An 11,451-nucleotide genomic window follows, 5' to 3' on the forward strand; every position below is an offset into this window, starting at 1 on the left:
CACCTCACAGCCCGGCCCGGCCCGGCCCGGCCCGGCCGCTGCTGCTCGCTCCGCTTTGTTGTTTGTCCCTGCAGGGCTGATTGAGCAGCGCGTGACTGACGGCCCGCGGGGGTGTTGTCCAATCAGCGGTCTGCCCCGCGCCCAATGGGTGAGTCCTCTCTGCTATTGGCTGAGGCGAGTGTGGGAAAGAATGCAGAGAGGGTTTCACACGAACTGGGAGCACGCGAGCCGTCTATAAGTACCGCCGCGGCGTGTGTCGGCGGCAGAAGAGGAGAGTCGTCCCGCACGGTGCAACGCACGCCCTCTTACTCAGATGACAGCTCAGTGATAACAAGCGACGTAACGCAAAGCGATCGGTGGGACCCGACTGTCAGGCATCTCTTATATGCTCTGCAGTGAATTCTTGAGACATCTCCACGTTTTCCTCAAGGCTTTTATTCTCCCGGCGCTTCCACAGAGGATTTACTTATTTGCTTTTTACCTGCTTTGCTCAACAATGCCAGCTGACACTATGGAAAAGCAGACGGCATCCCCTATTGCCGGAGCCCCTGCAAACGGATCACACACACCGGACAAACCGAAAAATGCCAGCGAGCATAGAAAAGTAAGGATCTTTTTATTTTCACGAGGAAATAAATTGTTCTCAAGTGAGCACTTTTTTTTTATGAAGGTTTAGAGTTTGTAATGCAGTTAACAAGTTTGTTATGATGACGTGACACGAAATGCAAGTTGATATATGTGATTGGTGAACAGGACATTTATGTAGACTTGTTTATTCTTTGCAGTCATCCAAACCGATCATGGAAAAACGCCGCAGAGCCAGAATAAACGAAAGCCTCGGGCAGCTCAAGACTCTCATCCTGGACGCACTTAAAAAAGATGTAAGTTGAGATCATTGTGATGCCTTTAACAACTCTTTCATGTTCGTAGATCATTTGGTTTTGAGTGTGCCTTGAATACAGACTCAACTTTGCATGTTGTGACCCACAGAGCTCCAGGCACTCCAAGTTGGAGAAAGCAGATATCCTGGAGATGACAGTGAAGCACTTGAGGAACCTGCAGCGTGTACAGATGAGCGGTAAGTTTATTTGATTTAAAAAAACAAAAACAAACAAAAAACATTTAGAAGTCATTGGGAAGCTGTTGAACGAGTCACAAAGCCACAAATGCGTCACTAATATCCGCTCCCTTTCTTTCCCCTCCAGCAGCGCTCTCAGCAGATGCCACCGTCCTGAGCAAATACAGAGCCGGATTCAACGAGTGCATGAACGAGGTCACCCGCTTCCTCTCCACCTCGGAGGGGGTGAACGCGGAGGTGAGGTCGCGGCTCCTCAACCACCTGTCCAGCTGCATGGGCCAGATGATGTCCATGAACTATCCGCAGCAGGCCGCGTCCCAGCAGGCGCACCTGGCTCAGCCCCTGCATGTGCAGCTCCCATCCACTCTGCCCATCAGCGGTGCCGCCATGGGCTCCAAACTCAGTCCGGCCGAGGCCGTCTCCCCCAAGGTCTTTGGTGGCTTCCAGCTGGTGCCCGCGACCGATGGACAGTTCGCTTTTTTGATCCCTAACCCGGCCTTTGCCTCGGCCACAGCCCCTGTCATCCCCCTCTACGCAAACGCAGGAGTGCCTGTTGCGGTCAACGCCAGTCCGGTGCATGGCAGCTCGGCTCCGACTGCTGCGTCCCCGGTCCACGGCATGACGTCCTTCTCCGGGGGGTCCCAAGCGGTCAGCCCGGTCGGGGTCAGCACCGGCTCGGAGAGCAGCGAGCCAGTGTGGCGGCCTTGGTAGCGCCAAGAGACTCGTGAAACCAGTTTGCATTACTTTTCCAGTTTAGACATTTAACTGACTGCACAAACCTGGAACTTTTCCTCTACGGGACGGTGACTCTAACCACTTAATACCCCCCAGTAGTTCTCAATGTTTCGTTTTATGGAACAGGTGTTGCCATAAATGGCGCATGTTTTTTATATATATATATAATTTATTGACTGATTCCAATATTTGGATGTCGGTGATAAATGCTGTACATGCAGATGGAAGATTTATAGGACATGTTTGTTATGGAGTACTTTTTATGAAAAGGTTTAGTTTTGTACAGAGTTGTTATTGATTGTTATACCAAAGCTGTGTTTTATATTCTTTGTTGTTTTGTGTTGAAAAGAAAAAAAAAACTGAAGTTGGGTGACGGCCCATTGTTTTAATAAACGAGATTTCAGAAATTAAGTTTCTTGTCTAAAGGCTGTTTCTATCATGTCATTGTTGCTTTGTCAAACTTTAAGAGTTTCATTGATCACTCTGCAGTTTTTGAGGCCGTGCGTAAATGTTACATTCCATGCGTAAAAGTCACATTGATGAATTGATGACCTGTTAGGGGGTATAACTTTTAAACAGACTCACAGCAGTTACAGCTGGGACCAAAACGAAGCCTTAACCTGTTGATTATGTTTCAAATATGAACTCCTATATCATTGAATTTCCTAAGCAGCCACCTTGTCACCAGTTTGGCGGGAGCTCTCTACATCTGGCCCGCTGGAGAGGGGTCCAGGGGACAATGGGGGTGTATTTTTCTATTGCTATAAAGGTAATTAAAAGTTTGAAAGGGGTCTCATCCTGTATGCAGCGGGAGCTTTAAGAAGTCTTAAACCCTATTCATGAGCCTGGGAAATGCGCTCAGGGGTTAATGTCACTAACAGATTGCCTCAGTGAAAGAAGAATATGGAAGGATCCTCGCTTTCTTTTGTGTATCAATTGTTCAATCCCACTCCCAGTGGGCCTACACCTCAATAAAGGAGAAAACGAGGGAACTTGGTGAGACTTTTGTTTGATGGCGGGGAAACCTGGCGGAAGTCGGAGTAGATAAATAAACCTGTTGCAGAACATCTGAAACTTTGAAACTTGATTTGAACTTACTCTCCAAAATCCATCTATGGCTGGAAAGATCATTTGGATTGGCACCAGCTTCACGCACTTTCCTGTGTGTTAAAGGTCTCTCCCTCTCGACCCCCCCCCCCCGTCTCTGTTTATCTCTGGGTGTAAACTTATCTTCCTTCGGTGAGTGGGGTCCGGAACTGAGGGCCGTGTTTCTGTGTCTGGCGGCGTGGTGCTGGCCGTGTGTCAGCCACTTGCAGTCAGCGGGCCCCTTTACTTGGGATTAGGTTACTGCCTGGTGACCGCCGGTCAGAACCCCTCAACATTTAATACTCCACCGGCGCGTCGTGGGTGCGTATGGCTGACACAGGCCAAAAGTAAGTCGGTTTTAAAGTGTTTCTTCGCCCTGACCACCACTTCAAAATATCTAGGGTGCAAACTTTGAAGTTATGTACACATCTCGTGCGTAAATATGTCCACAGCGCAAACATCCAAGTTTAGAAGTCTCATATTCAATCTTAAAATCCTGTCTCTTTTAAACCATGAACCGCAGAAGATGTGCTGACTCTTAACAGTTTCGGGTCTTCGGGGGATTTTTGCAAAAACTAGTGTCAATATGCCCACACATGCATTGATATAAAGACCACACGATTAAAGGATTTGAAACAAGTTTATTGAGGGATATAGAGGAACATCGGGAATCAATGAAAACGTGCCAAGGTGTTTTGCACCTGTTGAACAAAAATAAAAATTCAAATTTTTCAGTTTTTACTTAACTTGTTCTGGCGGTTTTTGCCCTGATAATCTGTACAACTCCTGGTGTTCATCGTCCTTTTACAGTTGGACTGTCTTGATAATTCGTGTAGTTGCGTTCTCACTTCCACCCTGCTGGGTGCCAGTGCCCTGCAGATGACACCGTCAGTAAATGGCATACTGAAACCCCAACGATGGTGATGCTTAAGCAGCTTCCCTCTGCGAGGAGGCATGCTGAAACACCAGTTGGCAGCGTGTGTGGGTTCTGTGGTTGTTCCTACTGCCTTCGTGTCTGAGTTAATAGTTCAGAGATGCCTTTGTGAAGCTGAGGTCGTGAGAACCGAGCGAACTAGTCTGCCTGCGGTCGGGCACAGCGCCAGTCAGTAAATCCCCGCTGGCTGGCCGGGTCGTGCAGCCGCTCTGCGGAGGTGAGGAGGCGAGCACACACACACGCGTGGCCGCCAACAAGCGAGCCTGGTCCGGTGTAAACACGGGGGATCGCGGAGGGGGGACTCGGATCCCAGCACTCCCAAGAGAAGTTGACTCATCCTATTTTTTTATGGCAACATGTTGAAGGCTGTTAGCAAATGAGGTTAAAGCTGCTCTGTGGTCACGCGCAGTGTTGGGAAATATGAAGGGAGATAAAGAAATCACTTTCTGTTGGCACTGAGAAAACCGTGTAGCCAAGCAACAGCATTGAGTATCTGCCATTTTGCAGATGTTGCTATAAGTAGTGTAGACCTAAATCCAGATGTTGGTCTGCTGCACTCGCTGAGGTGCTGGGCCAACGATATAAAAGCAGTATTTAGGAAATCTTGGATTATCGACCACATATCAAAACGAAACAGGCGGGAATCCCTATCTGGTGATGAAAAGGATTCCTATAGAGGGCTGAATGTCCCTCGGGGATCTGCAGCCACCACGTCCCTTGGGAGAAGTCGCTATTGAAGGGGGGTAGGGGTCGTCAGAGGAGCCACAAATTATCATTCTCATTAGCGACTGAATGGAGGAACGCGCGCACAACCTTGCCGCCAAACCTTTAACATCACTTCTCCCTCCAAAATTCACAATTGCCATTGTTGCATTAGGCCTCGTTTAGCACTTTTTAACTCTTTGTGTATGCAGTTTCTACCACAACCAGTTACAGTGAGTGTTGCATATTCCATGCAGAGCTGCAAGAGGACATCAGTGGAGCCTCCCTTTCTCTCTCCTCGTTCACTGTAAAGGCCAAGATCAGCTGAGCTTAATTAATAAATATGAACAGATTATTCCCCATGCCAGACCTTTTGTGGATTTGAACTGAAGTGAAATAAGGAAGTAAAAGTTTTGTTTTGTCTGTCTCACCATGTATTGTGGTAAGTTTATTGTGTCTCTTTGTAATGTTTGGCTGACAGATCTACACTGATTATTAGAATCATTAAAAAACAACGTAACTTTCGAGTATTTCACTCAGTTAATAAGAAAATAGAAACTTGAAACTTTGAAAACTTTTTTCTGGATGAGCCTTATGAGAGAAGTGTCCTTGTTCATTTTCAAACCATGTGGTAGGCAACCATGTGCCATGAAGTGGTTATTTCCTTCTCACTGGTTGAAGGCTTAAAACCTGCACCTCCCCCCTTTAGAGATTACCTTTGTTAAGATATATATATACAGTATATATGCTAAATTTATTTAGGATTATTCTCAATATCTCTCAAGCAGCAGATCTGAACAGGAATATAGCGTTAATATTGTTTGAGAGCTCCACTACGCTGACTTTCACATGGATGACAGGCTATTTTTGCTCCTCAATTTGAAGACGCTGCAGCTACGAGGACAGAAGGAAATGTTCTGCATGCTTTGGCCACAGGTTCTGGTAAGAGAAAGGCGGGGCTGGAGGAGGTATCACGCATGAAGCGCTTGTATATGTGAGTGTGTGTGTGTGTGTGAGAGTGTGTGTACTGGACACTCCTCCTTGCACCTGTTTTCTTGAGAGGGTGATATGGAGAGACGGATAAGGATGAGGAGACAGACAGACAGACAGACTGCCTGAGAGGGGAGGGGACACGATAAAAAGAAGGTGTTGAAACTCAGAAAAGTACAAAATGGTTTCTGTCAAGTTTGTGATCCAACATGACGTGTGCAAGTGTTTGTTTTGAAGGGCATTGGGGCAAATGGTGTAAGCAGCAACACTGGAGATGAAGTTGGCTGATTATGATCTTATTTGTTAGTGTCACCTCACATTTGACTCCTTGACACCTTATTAACAGGTGTTCACTTTTTATGTTTTAGCCACACTCGCCCCCCTCCTCTCCACCTCCCACTCTTTTTTGGCTCCCTCGGAGCTTCCATCCTGTCTCGGTATTTATAGCAAGGGACCACTTATCCCTGGTGTGAGGCGTTGGGTGTGTGCAAGACGGAGGAGGTGAGGCAGGGTTGGCAGACGCAAATGGGACGCGTCAAGCCTGATCAAATAACACAGGGTCCGGGTGCCGCGTGGTCTCTGTTGATCCTCACCGCTTGTCTACAGGACGTATTTCTGCGGCCAGGTTTGGCTTTTCAGCAGCTTCTCCAGTTTCAAGGCGTGAGGCCTGTGGCTTGCAGCCTTTGCAACTGGTGCAGATTCCACAAGAGAAAGTAAAGGGTCCTCTTGACGGGGCTAGAGGTCATCCTGCAGACTCCTAGGTGGCCTTGAAGGAGCCTTGCCCTGAAATGTAGACCCATTTTATTTATCTATTGAGGGGCCATCATCCCAGTCTTTCCTCTGCAGCTTTGGCAGCTGTTGCTCTATTTCAGTTCAACAGCACAAGTCTTAGAGGTAAATACTTAACTAATGGTGTCCTAATGTTGGAGATGTGAAAATGAAACAGCTTAGAGATGTTATGTTGTTGTGTAGCATGAATAGCGGAGATAATAAAATTCTTAAACTGTAGTAAGTAACACAGTATTTGGGGCTATAAGAATTTGATAAACTCGACTTGACTTGACTTAACACAGCTCAGTGTAATGATTAAGAAATGACTGTTATTATTGTTAATAGTGATTAATTAGGCTGTTAAACCTATACATATCAATGTTTTAAGTAAATAAAATACAGGACAAGACATATACCCATTTAATAAATGTATATATTTCAGAATAATAATCAGAATCAGAAATACTGTATTGCAGTCCAGCTGTGACACAAGTAAAAGCACTTCAAGTGATCAAAATTTCACAAGATAGATTATGTAGTGTCGTGTTCATTGTTTATATAATCTGTGAATGCAAATTTTCCATAAAAGTATAAATCAATTAAAGTAGATCACTCAATATCACCACCTCCCAGGCTTCATTCAAGTTTGTGTGTGTGCGTGACTCACCCTGTGTCTCACCACATGCCCAGACTTGTCCCCAGTTTGACACTTGTGAACATCCTGCACAGTGATCTGACTCATATGTGTTTTCAAGATGCCACCATCTGCATCTGTTGTTTGTGTGTGTGTATTTCATCCTATTCCTCTCCTCCTGTGAGTGTGTGTGTGTGTGTGTGTGTGTGTGTGCGTGAGTGAGTGGTGGGTGAAAGCAGTGTATTTAAGGGTATGCATTTGCGTTGTGTAGTTGGGTGACAGTGTGAGAAAGAGCCTTTGACCTATTTCACTGATGGATCCTGCAAGATGCATATTTAAATATATATATAAATATATTAAAAGGCCAGTGGTGTGCCAATCTCTTTTAAGCGAAGAGACATGTTGCGATGATCAGTTATCAAGCCTCTATATACCTCTTTTGCATATGACATTATGACTAGTCACAGCAGGCAAAGCACGGGTGTAATTAGTAACATTAATGTCTGTCCCAGTAACTCATGCCAGAGAGCCATTATACTCAACATCAGGGCTTTGAAACTGGTAAATCTGAATGGAAATATGTGTTTCCTGGTATGACATGTCATAAGGCCTGCCATGGAAAGATCTACCAGCTTGTTTTGAGTATCAAACCCACAGGGTTCAGGTAGGCTTGAAAAGCGGAAGCTGTTGACAGCTTGGAGCAGATATTTAATCACTTATCCTCATTGAGATCACGAGCTCTTCTTATGTCACCCGATCGTGACCATCTATGTTTGTGACCAACATAAGCCACTAACAGATGGGGGCAACAGAGGTACACAACCATGCTCGCAACAAAGAGTGACTGTACTTTAGCTATATTTTGGCACATTCGAGGAGAAATACTAGTAGCCTTGTGGATTATGCTGCACATTTGTTTTTTGCCATGGCTGAACTGTTGCTGATTGTTGTAACCATAGATGTAGAACAGTAGATGTGACATTATGTCATAACTGATGGGATAACCGTCCGCCGTCTTACGTGGGTGTTGTTTACAATCGCCACCTATTGGCAGCAAGTATGGTTGTTGGCTGCGCAGATCCTAATTGCTTTTCTAAAAGGACCAAAGGGACCAGGGAAGTCAAAATCAAAACTTGCTTCATCAGCATCAAAATAACTCCTCATTTACAGTTAGCAAAGATCTTCAACCTCTCCTCTTATCATCAAAACAAACCCATGCTGGTTGAAAAAACGGCAAAACAGGAAGTGCCAGGATTTATAGGAAATGTGGTAATAGAATAGTTTTTTTATTACATTTATTTAATCATTTATCTATTCCTTATCTATAAATTTGAAACATTTTAAGCATTTTTGCCATGTACTTTAGGATATTAGCAATGTTAATGAGCATTTGCCACTGAGTGTGTGTGGAGAGAGAGATATTTTTCCTTATGTACAGTTTATGTTAAATATATTAATATATATTATATATATATATACTAGGTGTGTTTCTCTTTTTCTTCTCATTGTAATTGCCTGCCAATATAGGCCATAATACTGAATCTATTTAGGATTTCTACATAAAATATATAGCTTAATGTAGTATATTAGCCATTCAGTGTACCAAAGACAGTTCTTACATATTAAATTAAGGCAATGTCAGAAAATCTGTGTTAATTCTAGACAGGCACAGTTGTCTTACGCTCATTACTTTGAGAGAGAAAAAAACAGTATTTGCGTATTGGTAAAAATAAAAAAATAAAACAAGGATTATAAAGACAAGCCTCTTTCACCATAGGTTCCAATTACAGCAAGTTTAAAACTGGACCCAGGTCAGACGGCTGCCGTATGGATCCATCCTGGATGGTGAGTTATTACGACACGTCACATCTACTGTTCTATATCTATGGTTGTCGCTTTAGCTGTTCTAACTGCAGAGAAGCATGCTGCACCTTTCAAGCCTACCAGCGGTGAGTTTTACATAGTCAAATCAGGTTTACGGAGGGAAAATTACTTACTTGCCGTCTTGCTGAAAAGACTGACATTCTAATGGCTGTGCGTTCAATACAGAGCTAGGTCCATGATGTTTGTTGCCTAGCTTAGCACTAAAACTTGAAGCGGGGGAAATTGTTTGCTTCTGCAAAGATTTTTAAAAAACACGTCCCAGTAACTCCAAAAGCTATTATTGCTATTATTATTATTATCATTATTATTATTATCTCCTTAGCTAGCATTAAAACTTAAATGGAGATGAAATTGATATACATTTTCTCATTTAACTCTTGATAAGTACATTTGTAATATCTACCACAGCACTTGCAATCAGAATTTCAAACACTGGTGATCATAACAAAGCTAAACAACGATTCATTTGTTAGCATTCAAAAAAAGCCCCCATGAAGTTTTACTACCAGCGTGTTTATTCTTATATCATATTTGTCTTAGAATATCTTTTTCTCATTTCTCATTTACTTGTGTGATTTTTCTTTCTGTTCAAATTGTTTGAGCATTGTTGGAGGGAGCCTGAGAACAAGAATTTTCTTGCCAACGACTGCTTCACTGTAACTGTTGTGCGTCTGGCAAAGAACTTAGCTTAAATTTCACTGGCTCTCTTTTCTCTCGAGTCACTCTCTCTTTACATTGCAAGAACGCAAAGTTAGCTTTCTGCACATATTCCCATCAGATTATTAAGATCAAGGAAACTCTCAGTCCCTGTCTTATATTTAGCAAATGAAATACAAGCATATTTGACAGAAGGATATTCTACTCTGGGAGGTGTTGAAAAGCTTTATTTCCTGACCGGCTATCCCACGGTGCTGAGACCTGTGGTCCTCTCTGGACCCTGGCTAAACTAGGTGGTGACAGCCGCTCTGTTGCAAGAGCATTATCACTTTAGCACTGTGGGTGGGGGGGGGGCATTGTCCCCTAAACAGGATGTCCTGGTGTCTGCTCCCATCTCATATGATCTATCCTTTGTGTGTGTCTCTGTCTGTGGACATTGGGGCAAATCCTTAAAGCAGATGTGACCGGGATTTGTGAAGGTGCCATCACCTTTTTAGAAGCGCTGAGCTCTTCCTTCCCTTTCCATGTCAGTAGCCCAGCTTGTTTTTTTCCCTTTCTTTATCATGAAATTTTCCTACATATGGATTTTGATGGAAAATGCAGAGCAGACACTGAAAATGTAGTGTAGGTGATGAGAGTATGTGTCTCTGCACTGCGTGTGGTGGGGAGCTGGAGTTATGAGATGAGCCCTTGTCTTTTTTTCTTTCTTTTTCTTTCTTCTTCCCTCTCTGCCTCTTTTCATGCCCTGGGAAGGTAAACACTCATCCTCTTTGCTCTTGTTTTTCTTATGGTAACTGTTGAACAGTGTGTGCTCCACTCGTGGTTTTATTGCCTGGATTGTCATGCAAGAGGCAGGGGAGACAAGTGTCAATAAGTGGATGGGCTCACTCCAAACAAATGCGCCCGGAGAATGGGCAGAGTGCCGGGAATGCAGCTGGGTACACACACACACACACACACACACACACACACACACAAAACAAATGGTTTCTTAATGCCCAACTCCCTGAAGACATTAGTCAAACGTCATTCAAACAAGATATGGTGACTGCACAGCTCAAGTAGCTATAATTTCCATTTTTTTAAATCCCTTTGAGACATAACGCTCTAGGAAAATTTCTATCTAAATGAAGCTTTTACATCTATAGAGGCCGGGCTCCCTTAAAAAAACATCACATTTATACAATTCAGAGTTTTGAAAGTAAAACTACAGCTGCAGAGATGCCTCACAGCCTTTCTTTGCACATTTCTCATAAACCAGACTTGCAGACAAAACACATTTCTTCTGCCTATTTTAACTGCCCTATCAGCTATTTGATATTAGCAGTTGACAGATCTAGTTCAGTTATTGTAGACTGTGCAGAAGTGTGTAATGCATCTTATGCAACTAGCATGTCCAAATCAAAGAAAAATATCATTGAGAAATCATGTGTTAGTTTAAATATTAAGACCAACATAACAGGAAATTCTACAACACATAATCTATCCACGCTTTCAAACTCCCCTGCACACATCAGTCTCCTCACTGTCATACTCTTATCTCTATAACAAACAGCTTTTTAGTGGTACTCAGCAGTGGACTGACAGAAGGTAAACAGTGCCTCCGCAGCCACCCTGCGGCTCTGCTTGTGTCTTTCTGTCTGCTGGGGGTGATCCTCTCCGGGATGGATCACCCGTCCAGCACGACCACTCGTCTCCAGCCATGTCCTGCTCTCGAGAGCTGAAGAAACTGGGGCCTCACTGATGAATACATGAGAGCCGAGATAAGATTAGCGCAGGCCAAACACACACATGGGGCTCTGTCTAGCATGTTATTCTCAGTCGCAGCCCATTCATGAGGGAATCCCTCCCTCTGTGAATGTCTGGCCGTGTGTCTCTCACTGACACTCTCTCTTCATGCCTCCCTGTCTCTTGCTTTGTTTGGGACGTTTGGGAGCAATGCTGTATTTGTTCTTCTAGTTCCTATGAGACTGACTTGGT

At 44.0% G+C, this 11,451-nt stretch overlaps 1 protein-coding gene across 2 annotated transcripts; it reads left to right on the forward strand.

The window, feature by feature from the left end:
* Positions 1-307: 307 nt before the first annotated feature.
* On the forward strand, positions 308-2,187 carry her9 (hairy-related 9). Of its 2 annotated transcripts, XM_070910279.1 has the most exons (5): positions 308-604; positions 786-881; positions 991-1,078; positions 1,206-1,646; positions 1,725-2,187. In XM_070910279.1, the coding sequence occupies exons 1-5, from the start codon at positions 386-388 to the stop codon at positions 1,787-1,789; spliced, it is 909 nt and encodes a 302-aa protein (XP_070766380.1). In that variant the 5' UTR covers positions 308-385; the 3' UTR covers positions 1,790-2,187. The 2 variants fall into 2 exon arrangements, with proteins under 2 accessions (XP_070766380.1, XP_070766379.1); XM_070910278.1 differs by having other exon boundaries at positions 1,206-2,187.
* Positions 2,188-11,451: the final 9,264 nt, after the last annotated feature.

The sequence above is a fragment of the Enoplosus armatus genome, chromosome 8 (genome assembly GCF_043641665.1).
Source record: "Enoplosus armatus isolate fEnoArm2 chromosome 8, fEnoArm2.hap1, whole genome shotgun sequence".
NCBI classification, from domain to species: Eukaryota; Metazoa; Chordata; class Actinopteri; order Centrarchiformes; family Enoplosidae; genus Enoplosus; species Enoplosus armatus.